The sequence below is a fragment of the Paroedura picta genome, chromosome 5 (genome assembly GCF_049243985.1).
Source record: "Paroedura picta isolate Pp20150507F chromosome 5, Ppicta_v3.0, whole genome shotgun sequence".
NCBI classification, from domain to species: domain Eukaryota; kingdom Metazoa; phylum Chordata; class Lepidosauria; order Squamata; family Gekkonidae; genus Paroedura; species Paroedura picta.
Genome location: NC_135373.1, coordinates 15,142,116 through 15,161,213, shown reverse-complemented (window position 1 = coordinate 15,161,213; position 19,098 = coordinate 15,142,116). Strand labels below are relative to the sequence as shown.

Sequence of the window (19,098 nt, the reverse complement as noted above, 5' to 3'; positions counted from 1 at the left end):
CCGTTGTCCTTGTGGCAAGCAGAATTTTCCACCCACATCTTTTGTCCCCCCATAATTTATTTATTTATTAAATTTATAGACCTCCCATCTCTAAACAGGCTCAGGACAATTTACAACCTGTTAAAACTCTGATTAAAATACAATAAAAATCCAGGTAGACCCGACATGCTTGACCAAAACCTGGATGAGAGAGGGTGAGACAGTCCCCCTTAAAGATCTGGCCCCACCCGGGTTCGCGGTCCTTCACTATGGTATGGGGGGGGGTGTGTGGCAATCCTGGTCCAGGAGGCTTTCTCCTACAGGGCTCTTCCGATGCCATCAATCATTGGGGTGGAATGTGTCAGAGTAGGGTGGGGTACAGGGGAGAGCGTGGCTATCTGGGTGGTTTACCGTCCACCCAACCCTCCTTGTTGAGCCTCCTGGAGTTGGTGAGGGCCTGAGCTTTGCAGTACCCCAGGCTGTTAATCCTGGGGGCTTCAATGTCCATGCTGTTTCACCTTCCTCTAGTTTTGGTTTGGACCTGGTGTCAACCATGGCAGTGCTAGGGTTCTCCCAAATTGTTACTGGACCCGCTCATCAGGCCAGCCACACACTCGATCTGATCTTCGGTGCTGGGGTAGTTATGGATCTGATGGTGATTAATCCCATCCCATGGTTGCTCTTGCTCTTATTTAGGGTAGTTCGGTCTCTTACTGCCCTGGAGGAGGGGTGCCAAAATAGTAGTCAGTTGGAATTGGGCTGTGAGACATTAGCAAGCTTCTTCGCAGAGAAAATGTTGTTATTCCTCCAGGACCTTCCTGCCACCCTTAATACAGAAAGGGAACTACAGCCCCCTTGGCTGTCTCTGGGGGGTTCGTTTGATGGCTTCAGGCAGCTCTCAGAAACCAAAGTGGACAAGTTGCTGGGTCGGAGAGGGTGACCATTTGCCCCCTTGACCCCTGTCCATCTCGGTTGCTCAAAATGAGGTACTGGCGGATAGGAGGACCCCTGGGAGATATTGTCAACCTCTCCCTGTTCTCAGAGGCGCTGAAGGAGCCAGTGATTCATCCCTTACTGAGAAAACCATCGCTGGACCCATGGGACCCAGCCAAATCCTGCCCAGTCTTGCATCTTGGGTTTCTGGGCAAGGTGGTTGAAAGGGCTGCTGCGGACCAGCTCCAGGCATACTTGGAGGAAACTATCATGCCCCTATTGACTCTCTTGTGGGATCCCACAGGGGGCGGTTCTCTCCCCTACACTTATCAACATCTTTATGCGTCCTCCATCACAGCTGATCCAGAGGTCCAGAGTTATGGGCTGGGTTGTCACCAATATGAGGATGACACCCTGGTCTATCTCCTCATGGACAGCCATCCGGGTCCCCCCCCCTCCCGGCGCAGATACATTTGCCAGATGTTTGGAAGCCGTGGCTGTATGATTAGAGCAGAGTCGTCTGAAACTCAACCCCTCCAAGACGGAGATCCCGTGGCTGGGCAGGAAATCAAAAGGCCAGGAAGCACACCTGCCTACCCTGGCTGGGGTGCAGCTTAATATCTTGTCCTTTGCTAGGAATTTTGGGTTGATCCTGGATGCCTCTCTTTCAATGGATGCCCAGGTCACACGAGTAGCCCACCCAGCATTTTTTCACCTGCCCTAAACAGGACTACTAGCGCCCTACCTGTCCTCGAACTACTTGGCTACAGTCATCAATGAAACGGTCACCTCCAGACTGGACTCATGTAACTTGCTCTTTGCTAGCCTACCCTTGTCCTTCACCCAGAAACTGCAGCTGGCACAGAATGCAGCTACTCGGGTCTTGGAGGGCCCATATCCAACTGGTGCTGAGGCAGCTGCATTGGTGACCAATTGCAGCTCGGATCAAGTTCAAGGCTTTTGTTTTAACCTTTAAAGCCATCCATGGCTTAGGGCCCACCTATCTGACGGACCCCTTGTCTCTTTATGCCCCTCGCAGGACCCTACCCTCTTCAAGTGCTACTGTACCTGGAGATCCCTGGCCCAAGGGAAGCACGTCTGGCCTCAACCAGGGCTAGGACCTTTTTGGTCCTGGCCCCAACCGGGTGGAATGAGCTCCTGGAAGAGCGAAGAGGCCTGCCGGAGCTGTCAACATTCCACCGGGCCTGTAAAATAAAACTCTTCCGTCAGGTCTTTGGTTGAGGCCAGGGCGGGAACATCAGGGGCCCCTCCTCAGGGTGTGCTAGAACAGCAGACGAATCCCATACCCAGAGGCACAGGGTTGTTGGGACAGGCTGGGTCGGGTATGGGGGAATATTGCTGCCGATCTTGTGTTTGGTGGCGTGTGCACTTTTCATTGGGGTTTTGTGTAGCTGTTGTTAACGGCCACACATCGTTTCTGACAGTGGCAGAATAAAACTCCAATAATAAATAAATAAATAATGCTCTGCTTTCCTGCCGTCCAGTGATAATCTCATTGGCCACTATTCAGTGGTGGGATGTTCCAAAGAGGAAAGTTCTGGAGAGGGAAAGGAGGAGGGAAGGTCCTGCAGAACTTGAGTAGTTCTGCCAGAGCTCTCATCTCAGCTAGTGACCGATTCCACCTGGTCAGAGCCAAGGCCAAAAAGGCCCCAGCTTTGGTTGAGACCAGGCACACTTCTTTCGGGCCAAGGACCACCAGCATGTTGGCGTTAGAAGATCCTTCGGGGGGGGGGGGGGGGACTGGGAAAGGTGTTAGTTCACTCAGATATTCAGCCCTCCTGATTTTGCATGGGTGTTCATCCAGGGCTCTGACAGACTTGAGCCTTAGAGGTTGAAAGAGCCCTGCTATCACTGCTCGGTCAGAACAGCTTTCTCAGTGCTGTGTTGAGCCCAAGGTCACCCAGCTGGCTGCATGTGGGGGAGTGCAGAATCGAACCCAGCATGCCAGATTAGAAGTCCACACTCCTAACCACTGCACTAAACTGGCTCTTAGTGATATTTGTTGTCTCTTTACAGGTGAAATGATAATTCAGGATGGATTTGGGAAAGGGAAGGGGGGAATCCATTAAACCACTACAGCAAAAAAAGTCAGAGTTATATTTAAATCTCAGTCTGCTTGTGGTTTGTGGAGGGAAAGGATTTTAAGTGATTAAGTGGGCCTGCTTAACAGAGCAGCTGCCTGGCCATGGTTGAAAGAGGATTGCTGGATGAAATGGACCCTGGGCCCGCCACAAGCCTGCAATTTCTGGTCAAACTATAATTAGGGAGCTCCTTTTTGGCATCACCACTTAAGTTCCGGGCTACAGCAGAGAGCATAAAACGGAGGCTCTCAGCAGCCATTTCAATTCGAAACAAGTTTTTTAAAATCTTAACACTCCAGGTCTACTGCTGGGTCGGATGTCATTAAAAAAAGGCAAACTGATGCCGCAGTTTAGAATTGTGCAGGTCCCAGGCTTTTGAAATAAAATGTCCAAATCTACCGTATTGCAAGGGACTTGAGGAGGATAACAGTCTTGATCAAAACTTTACAGCTGCCTCAAAAAACCCACACTCACAATGACCAGCTCAGTGTCCATTACTGCAACTGAGGGGTCCCCAACATGGTGCCCACTGACACCTCCCTGGTGCCAGCCAAGTGTTTTTAAGAAAGCGAGGGACTGAAGCTAAGCTTCAGCAGTTATCTTGTGGCTGTGTATTATTATTGGTGTAGTTGTAGTTGTTGTTGTTGTTAGATTTATTCCTGCCACTCCCAAAGCGGGCTCGTGGTAGGTTACAATAGTCCTTCATAAAACCTCCATTAAAACGGGACATCACAAAATACAATATAACACAACAAACCTGGCAGTAATAGCACACAACACCCATCCCCCACTATACCCAATATACCTAATAGCGGGGCGTTGGAGGACAGCGATCAATGTCACATTGGCCCAAAATGCTATCTGGCACTGGCACACTAGCAATGTGTCAGAATTCTACAATCGCCTGCAGGCTCAGAAAGGCACCCTTGTGGTGCGTGCATAGAGTAGGGTTGGGTGCTTCGGTGCTTTGGCGATCGTGAAAGCCTGAAGCGGCCAGCGAGGGGAGGGGCGGCACCAGCACCAGCACCAGCATGCCAGCTTGTGCCCACACTCAAACACGTGTTAACACTGCAGACCAAATAACATAGATTCAGGTGGGTAGCCATGTTGGTCTGAAGTAGCACAATAGAATCAGAGTCCAGTAGCACCTTTAAGGCCAACAAAGATTTATTCAGGGCGTGAGTTTTTGAGTGCAATCACTCTTCCTCAGACGAAGAGTGCTTGCACTCGAAAGCTCACGCCCTGAATAAATCTTAGTTTGTCTTAAAGGTGCTACTGGACTCTGATTCTCTTATAACATCAGAAACATTATAAACAATTAACTAAACAGCCGTATGATGTAAAAACCAGGGTCAGCCCTGCTTAGCTTCCAAGATCTAGCAAACAAAGAAACCCCTTCGCCATGAGACTCGCCAAACTGAAACAAAGCTGACACAGATGATTATGAATGTTTCCAAAATTCTTTATTGTTAAGCCTCAAGGTCTGAGCCAGGAGAGACAAAACGAGGTCCAGATTTACACTTGTTTTCAGTCATTTTCTCCAATGGCTCTCCTCTTATTTGCAATAAATTTCATATGTTTCTTTAAATGATGTGCTTTGTTCCAGTGCTTGCACTATGCTTTTCAGTATCGATCATTCGAGAGGTTCTGTTGTTCAACAGAGGCCCCCAAGTTTTCAAATTCAGCGTCCTGTTGAGATCCCTGCGACCTCTGGCAGGATCGGGCTTGCATGGGCCATCCAAGACAGGTCTCAGAGTCATGTCTGCCCTTTGCTTTTATTCAGGCTTTATTATGCTTTTCTTGCAGAGAGCCGAAGACTACGGCCCCGTGGAGGTGATCTCCCACTGGCACCCGAACCTCACCATCAACATTGTGGACGACCACACACCGTGGGTGAAGGGCAGTGTCCCCCCTCCTCTGGACCAGTGTAAGGATCCCTGGGGAACACTGAGGTCTGGGGAAGGAGGCAGAATAAAAAGGGGGAATTCTTCCACATGGTTTCTGCACGCAAACTTTTCATTGAGCTCTTTTTGAGTCACTTTCCGCATGCTTGCTTTGTTAGCAGCATTTGCAGAGAGGTAGGAAGAATCTAAGCAGCTGGTCCACCAAAGGACTTTGGATTACAGCTCTGTCCTGGTTTATTAACTCAGATCCAAAATTATTTTAAACTAGGGGCAAAGCCTGTTGTATCTATGAATACAACGGTCGCTAGAGCTTGGTGGTGGGAAGAGGTAGGGGAGGAATTGTCCAATCTGTAAGGGCACGGGGTCGAATGTGTGTGTTGTGTGGGAGATTGTGGTGGCATGGTGACAAACGAGGGCATGGGTGTGGAGATATGGGTGTCAAGAACCTGTGGTTTTGAATGTGCGTTGAATGTGGGAGAGGACTGACCTTTGGGAATTGTGGCATAGTGGTTACAGATGAGCTTTCCAGAGCCATGTCTTCAGATATGTGAAGGGAAAGATCAGACTTGAGACTCTTCTTAGGGGGAGATTACATGGCAACCAATTCCTCCCAGTTCTGCTTAATTTCCCTTCTTGTGTGAATTAGGCCATGGACACAGAAATGTCCTCCTGCCCTAATACACATGGGGTAGTCACAGTACATAGGTGTCCACCCTGCTCCTTCTCCATTTTTTCATTGTTGATAAAATGTTATGCGCCCACATGCTTCTTTCATGGTTGCTCCTTAGAAGAAGAACTGGATTTTTGTACCTTGCTGTTTATTACCCAAAGGAGTCTCAAAGTGATTTACAAACACCTTTTCCCTTTGTCTCCCCACAATAGATAACCTGTGAGGGCTGTGGGGTTGTGAGAGGTCTGAGAGAACTGGGAATGGGCCAGTCACCCAGCAGGCCTCAGGTGTCTCAAAGCATTTTCCAATCGTCTTCCCTTCCTCTCCGCATAGCAGACTGCCCATGAGGGAGATGGGGTAGAGAGCCTCACATGGAAGTGGGCAACCCTAACAGGAGATCTCTCTGTGCACAGCAGTCTTGACCTTAGTCAGGTTTTTTATACAGATTTTTTATTTACCAGGCCAAGCTTGAAAAAAGTCACTTCAGTCTCCATGTCTCTCCAGCCATTGACTTGTTCACTATTTACAGTTTCAGGCTGTAAATGTTCTTTATTTAGATCTTCCTGTACTTTACAAACTCACAGGATTGATGCTCTTCTGCCTATCTGTCTGTGCCCCAGAATACAAACAGTTTCTGGTAAGGGCTGGCCATAGCCCAGAAGGAACATACCTGCACCATTCCCTCCCAGCTGCAGTCTGCAAGTCTCTACCTGCGTCTCTAAATCGCTGTCTGTATTCAGGGTGGCCAAACTGTGGCTCTCCAGATGTCCTTGGACTACAATTCCCATGACCCCCTTGCCGGAACTTTTTTATCGTTGAGAAAGGTTTTTCTAAACAGCACATTGAAGAGTTACTATTAGAGTTGTGCACAACCTCTCCCCCAAAGATTGTGTGGTTAACTCTGCCTTTTGCAACAATCATGGAAAGCCAGCTTGGTGTGGTGGTTAGGAGCGCGGACTTCTAATCTGGCAAGCTGGGTTCGATTCTGCGCTTCTCTACATGCAGCCGGCTGGGTGATCTTGGGCTTGCCACGGCGCTGATAAAACTGTTCTGACTGAGCAGTAATATCAGGGCTCTCTCAGTCTCACCCACCTGACTGGATGTCTGTTGTGAGAAGGGGAAAGGGAAGGCGACTGTAAGCCGCTTTGAGACTCCTCCTGCCAGAAAAAAGTGGCATATAAGAACCAACTCTTCTTCTTGTTGTTGGCTCTGCCTCTTGTGGTAGCCATTTTATGGTTGTGGCCACCATCCAGTGTCAGAATTCCAAAAGGGGCCCAAAGATACGAAAGTTGAGGGCCGCTGTTTTTGGTACTTTTCAGATTTCTGATTTGTCTGCAGAGCTGTTGAGGGTCAAATAAAAGATTATAAGAAAAGCCAGATTTCATTTTACTTTATTGTCCAAAGAATTCCTCGATGTGATGAATCGGAAGCACATACAGATCTGTGTTGCTTAGTCCATTTTGTAAAGTCACGGACACCATCTGCCGTTGTGTTTTCCTTTGACTCCAGATGTGAAGTTCGACGCGGTGAGTGGCGACTACTACCCCATCCTGTACTTCAATGACTACTGGAACCTGCAGAAGGACTACTTCCCCATCAACGAGACAGTGGAGCGCCTGCCCCTCCGCCTCTCCTACTGCCCACTGTCACTGTGGCGCTGGCAGCTCTATGCCGCCCAGAGCACCAAGTCCCCTTGGAACTTCCTGGGCGAGGACCTGTACGAGCAGTCGGACGAGGAGCAGGACTCCGTCAAGGTGAGCGGAGAGCACTCCGGCCTGCCGGAAAGGAGGAAGCCATCCGCTGTGTCTCTGGTCACCCAGAACCACACTGGGGCAGGTGCCAAAGTGAGCGTAGCCTTCATTGTTGCCCGGTCATGTTGTCCTGCTATGAGTACATGCACACATCATATTGCTAGCCACGTTTTCCAGCTGGAAGCACCCAAAGCACTTTGCAAGTTGGAATGATGTGTGAGGCCCTATGAATTACCATTCTCCAAAAAGTCCTATTATTAGCAGCCATTCTCAGGTCTTTCAGAGTATGGCTTCCTTGATTGAAGAAAAGTTAGCTTTTATACTCAGCTTTTCAATAGCCGAAAGAACCCCAAAATGGCTTACGATCACTTTCCCTTCCTCTTCCCACAACAGACAGCCTGTGAGAAGCCTGACAGGACTGCTCTGTGAGAACAGCACTATCAGCTCTGTGACAAGCCCAAGGTCACCCAGCTGGCTGCATGTGGAGGAGTGGGGAATAAAACCTGGCTTTCCAAATTAGAAGCCATCACTCCTAACCACTTAACCCATCTTCTGTGGAGAACTCGCTCTTTTCCTGCTGCCTTCCACTTTTCCTAGAACGATTCTCTTTTCTGGTGACTCTCACCTTCTCCTCATGTGACCAAAACCTCAGTTGAGCCATTTTAGCTTCTAGGGAGGCTTGCCTTGTCCTAAAGCCCACTGATTTACTGCGTCCATCAAACTCCCCTTTTCAGAGGAGTCCTCTTTCTTCCACATGACTTTCTTACTGGCTAATCTTCACTCCCAGATACAGTTGTGGGGAAAACAGTGACATGAATTAATTTGATCCTGGATGCCAGCAACCCATCCTTAGCCTTAAGGGTCTTCTCAAGCCCTTTCACAGCAGCTCTCCCCAGTTTCTGTCTCCAAACTTTTTGGGTGAGTTCTCCCTTTTAGTCAATGCTGGAGGCAAGGAAGAGAAAACCTTGAGCAATTTGTAATGCTTTGTCATCAACTTTATCGTGAAATTCCCCAGGAGTCATCACTTCTTTTGTCTTGATGTTCAGCTTTGTTCGATGCTTTTTGCTCCAACCTTCAGCAGGAGTCGTTTTGAGTCTCTTTTCTGCCAGTGCTGCAGTGCCAACTTGCATCTCTCAAATTGTTAAATGTTCCTTCCGCCAGTTTTTGCTCCAGCATCATCTAAATCTAAACCTTCCTCAACTTTTTTACTGTTGAAAATAACCTGAAACATTCTTCAGACTTCGAAAAACCCCAGAAATGATGGAATCGCGCCGAAAATGGTTGGGAGGATTAGCAGTGGACACGCCCACCCAGGGCCGGGCCCTCCCCTTTCCACCCCCTCCAGGCCCAGCATTGGCCTTTTGGGGGGTGACAAGTTGAATGTTCAACCAATTTAAAAACTACATTAAAAAAATCAGTTAACTCCCATTCATTTGGGAAACCCTTCCAGGGCCATTAAGAAACCCCAGGGTTTCACAAAACTCTGGTAGAGAAAGCCTGAGCAAGATGCAGATATAAAATTTCCCCCTAACAAATGGGGAAGTATCATTTCCCCCAATTCTCCTTCCTCTCGCAATGTTCTTGAGGGTCCGCTGCCTCTCCCCAGAGCAGGCCCACAGGAGGACTAGCAGGAGGTGGGAGAGGTCTGTTTGGTGGCCGGAATTACCTCCCACTAGGAGAAAATTTATCCATGTTGGTCTGCAGCCCAGCTTGAGTCCAGCAAACACGTTCAGACGCCAACCAAGTGTTTCTGGGAAGAAGCTTTCAAGTGGCCAAGCTGTCTCTGTCAGGCCCAGTAGAAGTGAAGTTCGGAGCCCTCAAGACCCAGCATGGAGGTTAAAGAGCTCTAATCTGAAGAACCGGTTTTGATTCCCCTCTCCTCCACACATACAGCCTCCTGGATGACCTTGGGCCCATCACAGGGCTGTTCTCACAGAGCAGTTCTCTTAGAGCTCTCTCACCCCACCTGCTTCACAGGGTGCCTGTTGTGGGGAAAAGAAGGGAAAGGTCCCTTTGGGACGCCTTTGGGTAGAGAAACGTGGGATATAAAGAAACTGCTCTTCCTCCAGCCCGAAGGCAGCGGAGGTGCTATGAATGATCCTTCCAGAGGATGGCAGTGTTGGCCTGCAATTGGACAGGTGGAGTCGATTCCCAAGGGAAGGAGCGTGGCCATCAGGGCTTTGCATTAAAATACGAACAAGCACAGTTTAACTTTGCAGTTATTTATTATTTTATTTCTTGCATGGTGTTTGTGCCATGTAGCCAGGAGACGCAAAGGTTGTCTGGCAGCCAGGCAAGGGACATCTGGAGGTGGTTTGCCATTTCCTGCCGCTGTGTCATCAGGCCCTCTAGTATTCCTTGGAGGGAATTTCCCCCCACATTCTTTGAGGTCTCCCATCCAAACACTAGCCAGGGCTGGTCAGCCCTGCTTCTGAGATCTGACAGGATCGGGCTTGCCTGGGCTACCTGGGTCAGTGATAACTTTGCAGTGGTTTCTCTTTTCTCAAGCCAGCTAACTCAAACCGTTGCATGTGTGGTGGGGGTGCAATGCCATAGGAGAAAGCTCTGCAGGGAGGCCAGCTTCTCTTGGGAACAAGGCATACCAAGGGGGGGCCATTAACAAGAAGGCCCTGTGTCCAGGAACTAGCCCACTAGACCTGTGTGCATACACATAGAATCCTAGAGTTGGAAGGGACTTCCTGGGTCATCTAGTCCAACCCCCTGCACTGTCACTCATCCACTGTAACCTGCCACCCCCTTGAGCCTTCACAGAATCAGCCTCTCCCTCAGATGGCTATCCACCCTGTTTAAAAATTTCCAAAAATGAAGAACCCACCAACTCCCAAGGAACTCTGTTCCACTGAGAGACCGCTCTGTTAGGAACATCTTCCGGCGGTTTAGATGGAATTTCTTTTGCATTAATTTCATCCCATTGGTTCTGGTCCGTTCCATCTTCTGTACACTTGAAGATGGTTATCAGATCCCCTCTCAGTTGCCTCCTCTCCAGGCTAAACAGACCAAGCTCCCCCAACCTTTCCTCATACGTCTTGGTCTCCAAACCCCTCACCATCTTTGTTGCCCTCCTCTGGACATGCTCCAGTTTGTCTACATCCCTCTTCAGCTGGGGGGCCCCAAAATGAACACAGTACTCCAAGTGAGACGAACCAGAGCAGAGTAAAGCATTATCATCACTTCTCGTGATCTGGGCACAATATTCCATTTGATACGGCCCAAAATCTCAAATACTTTCTTAAAACATTTTCATTTATTATAGGAATTCCAAAAAAGGGGTTAAATGCAGCTTTTCATTAAGTACAACACAGAATCCACAAAACAATGCAGTGCTTATTGACAGCTCATTTACTTGTTTGAAGTCAAAACAAAGTTTGGTTCCAGCAGTACCTTTAAGACCAATGAAGTTTTATTCAAGGTGTAAGTTTTTGTATGCACAAAACACCTTTAATAAAACTTTGCTGGGGTGGGGAATGGAAATGACCATTCGGAAAATGTTGCAAAGCAGCATAACGCAGGATGGAATCACTGTGGAAAACTGGACCATTGTTGAAATACCTGATGCCTTTGAACTCCTTTTCTCCTCCTTTTTCTTTAAGGTGGCTCTTCTGGAGACCAATCCCTACCTGCTTGCTTTGACCATTATCGTTTCCATTGTGCACAGCATATTTGAATTCCTCGCTTTCAAGAATGGTGAGTCCCGTTTGCTGGAGATCTCTTTCTTTTACCTCCTTCCTTCCCCTTCTTTTGGTAAAGAATCTGCTGTGCTTTAAGAGCAGCAAGCCAAAAAGAAACTGATATAGACGGCTATGAACGTAGCAAAACTCTTCATTCTTGTTAGATCATAAGAGCCCAAGAGCTAGAACAAGGTCCCGATTTACACTCTTTTTCGGTCACAATGATTATGTAATCCTTCTCAGTATCAGTCAGGCCATATGTGCTGTTGTTCATTGGAGGCCTGAGTGTCTTATTGAGTGTAAATTCGTACCTTGTTCGAGCTCTTGGACTCTTGTGATTTAACGAGAAAGAAGAGCTTTGCTGCATTTGCAGCCATCTATATCAGCTTGGTGTTTCCCCTGGCTGAAGGATCTTCATTTGCTGTGTGTGTAGAGCTGGTGTTGGAGCCATGAGCAGAACGTGCATCCCAGCTGCTTTATGGTTCCAGCAGAAAGCAGCTGGAATCGGAGATGTACATCAGGGATAGTCAAACTGCGGCCCTCCAGATGTCAATGGACTACAATTCCCATGAGCGAATGCTGGCAGTGGCTCATGGGAATTGTAGTCCATGGACATCTGGAGGGCCGCAGTTTGACTACCCCTGATGTACATAAACTGTCAGGAATCTCTCTTATAAAAAATCCAACTCAACCACGCTTTCTCCTTCTCTAGACATCCAGTTCTGGAACAGCAGGCAGTCCCTCGAAGGGCTTTCCGTCCGCTCGGTGTTCTTCGGGGTCTTCCAGTCACTGGTGGTCCTCCTCTACATCCTGGACAATGAGACCAACTTTGTGGTGCAAGTGAGCGTCTTCATTGGGCTCCTCATCGATCTCTGGAAGATCACCAAGGTCATGGACGTCCGGGTAAGAGCGCCGGGGATGTTGCCTGTCGGAGCATCTCTTGCCTCCGCGGTTCTGCCCAAGGGTCATATGAGTGTGTGCCATCAAGTTGCAGCTGAGTTGTGGCAACCCCTGCCAGGGGCCTTGAAGGCAGGAAGAAGCAGAGGTGGTTTGCCATCGCCTTCCTCTGCAGAGTCATCCTTGGTAGGTCTCCCTTTCAAGTAGCAAAGAAGAAGCTTTGCAGGTTGGCCACTACCTTTCTGTGCGGAGTCGTTCTTGGTGGTCTTCCATCCAGGTACGGAGCCTCCTTAGCGTCCCCCAGCAAGGGGCTTTCAAGGCAAGGGAGAAGTGGACATAGCTTTATGTTGCCTTCGTCTTCAGAAAAACAGCGGTTGAGGGCAATAGTGCCTAAGCCTCCCAGCCTCCTCTCTACCTATATGAAAGGCTTGAGAAAACCTGTTTCTTTTATGTATATACTAGTAATCAAGCCCACTGCGAGTAATGCAGCGGGCGCTAGGGCAGGCAGCCCCCGTCAGTCGCTCGGAGCACGGCTGCCGGGGGCTGCCTTGGGGGAGAGGGGTATAGAAATGAGCAAGGGAAAGTTCTTGACAAGATGCAGTCTTGACTGTCTGCCATTCACTCACGTTAAGAGCAGGAGGGATCTCGGCCCACGCCCCTCTCCGCTCCTCCTTTTACAGCGAGGTCCCGTCCGCGGAAGTGGCGCGCGCACCTCAGACTCCACCCCCTGCGTTCTTGCCCCGGCTCTTAGCCTTTCACGCTCCTCCGTCGCCTAGCAACCAATCTTGGACCAGCGCAGCCAACCCGTGCCGCGGCGAGCGGCTGAAAGTGCGCCCTCCTGCTGCGTCTTCTGCCGCCTTGTTGCCTTGTGCAGCACCGCGTCCCTGGCCATGGAGCTGCGGCAGCAAAGGATGCCTCCGCACGCGTTGTAAGGGCTGCTCCGTCCTGGCCGCAGGAGGCTCTTTTGAATGCTGAGTTTACAGAGGCGCCCCAGGGGCAGCTCTGCAAGCAGGGTGGGTGGGACGTTGCCGGGCGGGGAGGCTTTGCAAGAAGAGTCTCATGTGAGATATTTGTGCCGGGTTTTTTTTTTTTTTTTAAAGAGGAGACCTGAAAGGGCTGGAAGACAGGCAGAAATAGAACCACTGTCTTTTGGATCGAGGAAGGGTTGATCCTTCCATTCCTGTCTTGAGATCAGCTGCTAAAGACACGGAAGCTCTTCCCTTGGGCGGCTCCCTCCCTCGGGCGGTGGGGCCTCTCCCGGGCAGCGGTCTTTTGGCAGCGGCTCAGTCGTGGCTGGTTTTCTGAGACGGCATGTGCCACCGCTCCCAGCTCCGGCGCGAGTGCTGGCTCCATCGGTGCCGGCGGCGCCTCCACTGGCGGCGCTGCTGCCGGTGCCTTCGCCTCCGTTGCTGGTGCTGCTGGGCCCTTGGGCAGGCGGAGGGCGGCTGCCGGGGGTTCCCTTTGCGGGGCGGGCTGAAGCGGCGAGAGGTGCTTTGCGCCTCTCGCCGCTTCAGCCCGCCGGCCAGGGAGTCCCCGGCAGCCGCGCTCTGCGCGGCTGCCAGGGGCTCCCTTGCCGGCGGCCTGACACGTCGGAGGCGCTTCGCGCCTCTCGACACGTCAGGCCGCCCTCAAGGAAGCAACTGCGAGCCGCGCTCTGCGCGGCTCGCAGTTGCTTCCTTCAGCAGGTTAGGACTCGGCCGGGCCAATCGGCAGGCGCTTTGCGCCTGCCAATTGGCCCGGCCGATGGTCTGTCAGGAGGAAGGGGCCAATCCAGCCCCTCCTCATCACGGACAAAGCCCTCCGCCTGAGGGCTTAACGAATTATTTAGTCCGCGGCGCCCGTGGCGCCGCGGGCGTGTTAAGGATTTGTATTTTTATAAGGAAGATAATATGAAACAGATACAAAAGAAAAGGAGGTGACGCCCCAATAAATCACATACATCAAAAATCATTGTACACTAACACAGTGGTCCCCAACCCGTGGGCCGCGGCCCGGTGCAGCGCCGGGCTGCGGCTCCTTCTCCCCCCCCCCCCCGAAGCAAGATGCTCACCAGGCCGCGAAGAAATCGGCCGCCAAAGTGGCCGATTAGCTCGCGGCCCAGCAAGCTTCTCGCTTCAGGAGGGGGGAGGGAAGAAGGAGCCGCAGCCCGGCGCCGAGGCCTTCGTGGCCCGGTGCCAGGCCGCGGCCCATGCTTTAGCGGCCGATTTGCTCGCGGCCCGGAGGGGCCGGGAGGGGAAGCCGCGGCCGCCGGCATGGCGGCGGCGCAAACGTGCATGCACGTTTGCGCCGCCGCTATGCCGGCGGCCGCGGCTTCCCCTCCCGGCCCCTCCGTGTGGCTGCCGCACGGCAGCCACACAGCTGCCGCACGGGCCCCCCGGCTGCCCTCTTCCCCCACTACGCCGCAGCGTTCCGCGGCAAGTGGAAGCTTGCGGACCGCTGCACTAACTGATATAGAACATAAATTATTTCTCCCCAGCAGTCTCTTTCATTATAATCCTCAAGACAGTCTCTACAAAATACAATAGTCCCTACTTTAGACATTTTATAATTTCCTAACTGATGTTTTTGGCAACTATATTATTAACTTAATCGTATTCCAGGTTTCATGTTTCATCATTTCTACATGCCAGCCATAGCTTCTGATTTCCCTGAGTTCAAAAGAAAGTAGGAACCCTGTTTCATTGCATCTGACAAAATGTGTGTGCACAGGAAACCTTATCCCCAGAATTAAATTCTGTTGGTCTTAAGGTGCCGTTGGATTTACACTCGCTTCTGCTGATTAAAACCCACACAGTGACCCACCTACTTTCCGCTGCACAGTCTTGCATCCAACTACCAACCTGCCATCCAACTACCAACACTGCTTAGGTCCTGGGAGCTAATGTGATGAGGCTCTCGAACTCCACCCTCTGACCCTGCCCCCGGGCTCTGCCTAAAATCACGTGCAAATCACATTGTCAGAAAGTGACCTGAAATCCTGAAGTCAGAATGAATTCTGCAGACTAAGTGTAATGGGATTGCTTCATTCCAGTTCTATCACTTTCAGGTTTCTGAAGAAGAATGCCCTGGGGGGGGGGGGACTCAAAGTAGCAGTGGAGGAACAGAGGGGGTGGGATGGGCTGGGGTAGGAAAGCCCTTGGGCTTTTAAGAGCTGTCATTCCTTAAAAGGTATTGTCACATCTGACTGCTGATCCTCCACAATCGTGTGTTTCAGTGTGTTCCCTTTGAGATGTTGGCGGCATAGAAGAAACCAGGGCCTAAGTTTTCCTTCTAAGCAAACTCAGCCAAGTGTGGGAAACAACAGGGGAAAACCGAAATCAGTGTACACCAAGCAATTGTTGTTTTAAAGGCCCCATAAAAATTATACACAGTTTGTGTCATCTCAAAACAAGTTGATTTATATTTCACAGAAAAGCAAATAATATTATACAAAGGTTAAATCACCACACAACTGTATCTTCCTTTCTTGTATTATTTTCAGCAGTTGAAGAGCTGAATATAATACAATAAATTACAAGAAAGGAAGATAGAATTGTGTGGCGATCTAACCTTTGTATAATATTATTTGCTTTTCTGTGAAATATAAATCAACTTGTTTTGAGATAACACAAACTGTATTAATTGTTGTCTAGCAGCTGCTTGGTGTACATTACTTATGTTTCCCTTCTGGCATCCTGGCCATGTGGGTTCTGCCTGGTTCCTGGCCATAAGGCGGTCTGGAACTGATCCTTCCCACCAAGTCGCAATCCTGGGATGGGCATTTCCTTGAGTTGCTTGCCTCCCCCTCCCCCCGAACTCATAGCTCAGCTCGTTCGCTGTGAGCTAGCTGGGTCCCTCCTCACCCCAGTAACCACCTGATGCATTTCTTCTCTCCTATCCCCCCACTTCTTCCTCTCCACCCCACCCTTCTTTTCCTCAATGGTGCCAAACAGCTGGATCGGGAAAACAAAGTCGCAGGGATCATTCCACGCATCACTTTCAAAGACAAATCGACATACATAGAATCATCAACCAAGGTCTACGATGATGTGAGTCAGGGGAACCGCTCTCGGGCCCTGTTGGGGAAGAACGGTCGTTTGCAGAAGCCACTAGGATTGTGCAAAAACACCAACAATTTTTTTTTCTTTGAGTATATTGAAGAGGGCAAATGCAGTCTTGGGCTGTATCTACAAAGGCCTCATCTCAAAATCACAAGATGTCATAGTCCTGCTATATGCCGGTCAGACCTCACCTGGAGTACAGTGTGCAGTTATGGAGGCCTTGCTCCAAAAAGGACGCAGATAAAATTGAGAGGGTATGGAGAAGAGCAAGGAGGATGATCTGGAGCCTGGGGGGGACCAAGCCCTCTGAGGAAAGGCTGTAGAAGAGGAGGTTGAGAGGGGACAGGGTGGCTCTTTTGAAGGTTTTCATTTAAAGAGGGTAGGGAGTGGTTCTTGTAGGCAGCAGAGGATAGGATCTGCAGTAATGGGTTTAAGCTACTTGGAGAACGATATCAGCTAGATATCAGGAAAACATGTGATACAATAGTTCAGCAGTGGAATGGGCTGCCTAAGGAGGTGGTGAGCTCCCCTTCACTGGCTGTCTTCAAGCAGAGGCTGGACAGAGGCTTATCCTGGATGCTCTAGGCTGATCATGCATTGAGCCGGGGGTTGGATTAGAAGGCCTGTATGCCCCGTAGGCTGAATAATATTAGTATTTCCTAATATTTTTGAATCTCAATGGTGATATGGTATTCAGATTTGGTAAACATTGGGAAAGCTAAAGTCCTTTTAAATGCCCTTTGTCCATCAAGCTATGAAGTCATTTAAAGTTATAGAATCATAGAGTTGGAAGGGGCCATACAGGCCATCTAGTCCAACCCCTGCTTAATGCAGGATCAGCCCTAACCATCCTAAAGCATCCAAGAAAAGGATGCTTTAGGATGGTCCAAACAATCCCGAACAGTCTTGGTGGTCCAAAACAATCCCGAATATTTTTGGGATTTTTCAGGCTCAGCTATTTTGGTAGTCAGACCCCCCCCCCCGAATCCAGCTGAATTAATACCCCCAAAATATTGATATTTTCCAGGTAATCTTCTGCCTTGGGCTACTTGAATGTACACCCCCGCTACCGGGTAATAGGGAGGGGGCAAGATGCAGTCAAGAGCGAAACGGCCCATCTGCAGCTGGGGACCCGAGCACCCCGTTCTCTCTGAGAAGATGTCCGCTGTTCCCTTCGAACCTCTCTTTTCTCTGCAGATGGCTTTCCGGTATCTCTCCTGGATCCTCTTCCCACTCCTCGGTTGCTACGCTGTGTATAGCCTCCTCTACATGGAACACAAAGGCTGGTATTCCTGGGTGCTCAGCATGCTTTATGGATTCCTCCTGACCTTTGGTGAGTAGCCAGTCCCCGGGGGGGGGGCAGGGGGGCCTTTCGGGCGCACCTAGCAGCCAGTGCCTCACCTGCACCAGAGGCTGGACAGCCTGCCTCACGCCAGTGTCCCCCCCTCCCCCATCTCCTTCCAGGTTTCATCACCATGACGCCACAGCTATTCATCAACTACAAGTTGAAGTCGGTGGCACACCTGCCCTGGCGGATGCTCACCTACAAAGCCCTCAACACCTTCATCGATGACCTCTTTGCCTTCGTCATCAAGATGCCCATGATGTACAGGATAGGCTGCCTCCGAGATGGTAATTCCCTGGCCCTTCCCCCCGGCATCTGCTCCCTGATCCTCCCTTCTGCATCTCCTGAGCCAGTTTGACATAGCAGTTAAGAACAGCGACCTTTATGGGCATGCAAGGTCTGGGCCTGGCGTACCTGAGGGACCGCCTCTCTGCCTACGTCCCCCCAAAGAGCACTCCACTCTGCAAATTCCAACCAGCTTGTGACCCCTGCTTCCAAGGAAGTATGTTTGGCTTCAACCAGGGCCAGGACATTTTCAGTCCTGGCTCCCGTCTGGTGGAATGAGCTCTCAGAGGAGATCTGGGCCCTGTCGGAGCTGACATAATTCTACAGGGCCTGGAAGACAGAGCTCTTCTGCCAAGCATTTGGTTGGGGCCAGTGACTTAATAACATCTAGAATCACAGGATCATAGAGTTGGAAGGGTCATCTAGTCCAACCCCCTGCAGAATGCAGGAAACTGACAACTACCTGACCACCCACAGGGACACAGGGGTGCTTGCTGCAGAGAAAACAACACGGATCACTTTGTACATGCCCAAGTGATCCCCCCACCAAAGATCTCCAGAATCCATCCTGGCCTGGAGGACATTCACCTACCATCCCACAGTGGCAATCAGCAATTCCCTGGGAATGCAAGGAAGGGCCACGAGAGACAAAGACTGGCTCATCCCTTCCTGCCCATCCACTGCCCATCTGCCTAAGTCCATAAAATCTGTGGCCCTCTCATACAAAACTCCGCCACTGAGTTAGATCTAGTCTGGACAATTATGAGCAGTGAATATCTGGACGCTGCTATTGCTTAATGCTGCTAATTTATTATTTATGTTTTTATTTTTGTTTTATACTTTTAATATTGATGTATTGTGTTGGTTTTTAATTTACTGTTAATTTTAACCCATTCTGTACACTGCCCTGAGCCATATTGGGAGGGGAATATAGAACTTCAATAAATAATAATCTGGCCAGCCAGGTTTCATCCCCAATCCTCCGCATGCAGCCAGCTGGATGGCCTTGGTCCAAACCCAGTTCTCTCAGAGTTCTCTCAGCCCCACCAACCTCACAGGGTACCTGCTGTATGGAGAGGAAGCATAGGCAGTCGTCAGTCGCTTTGAGACTCCGTAAGCAGGGCATGAAAAGCAACATCGGGTTTCACTGCCAGAAGACCTAGTGATGGTTTCAAAAGGCAATCAGCCAGATTGGAGGAGGAGAGCTCTGTCAGTGGCTACTAGCCATGATGGCTCAGGAGCCTCCCCCTTCAGAGGCAGCCACGCTCTGAATAGCACTGCCAGGAAGCAGCATCAGGGAAAGCCTCATCCTCTACACCCTGCACGTTCACACTTTGGGGCAATGCTATAAGATGCAGCTGGATAGATGGGCCATGAGTCTGATCCAGCAGGGCTTCCACAAGAGCCTCAAGGCCCTGCGGTTGGCCCCTGTGTGAGATGAGATGCTCAACTAGGTGGACCCCTGGTCTGATCCAGCAGTGCTCTTCTAAGGTTCTTAGGAAG

General features: G+C 50.2%; 1 protein-coding gene across 3 annotated transcripts in view; it reads left to right on the top strand.

The window, feature by feature from the left end:
* The window catches only part of CLPTM1 (CLPTM1 regulator of GABA type A receptor forward trafficking), a 56,808-nt gene that overhangs the window by 36,551 nt on the left and 1,159 nt on the right, over window positions 1-19,098 (top strand). For all 3 annotated transcript variants that reach the window (XM_077336604.1, XM_077336606.1, XM_077336607.1), the window contains exons 7-13: window positions 4,821-4,941; window positions 7,098-7,342; window positions 10,951-11,044; window positions 11,741-11,931; window positions 15,858-15,953; window positions 17,163-17,298; window positions 17,430-17,597. In XM_077336604.1, coding sequence (XP_077192719.1) covers window positions 4,821-4,941; window positions 7,098-7,342; window positions 10,951-11,044; window positions 11,741-11,931; window positions 15,858-15,953; window positions 17,163-17,298; window positions 17,430-17,597 — 1,051 coding nt within the window. The remainder of the gene's footprint in view (window positions 1-4,820; window positions 4,942-7,097; window positions 7,343-10,950; window positions 11,045-11,740; window positions 11,932-15,857; window positions 15,954-17,162; window positions 17,299-17,429; window positions 17,598-19,098) is intronic.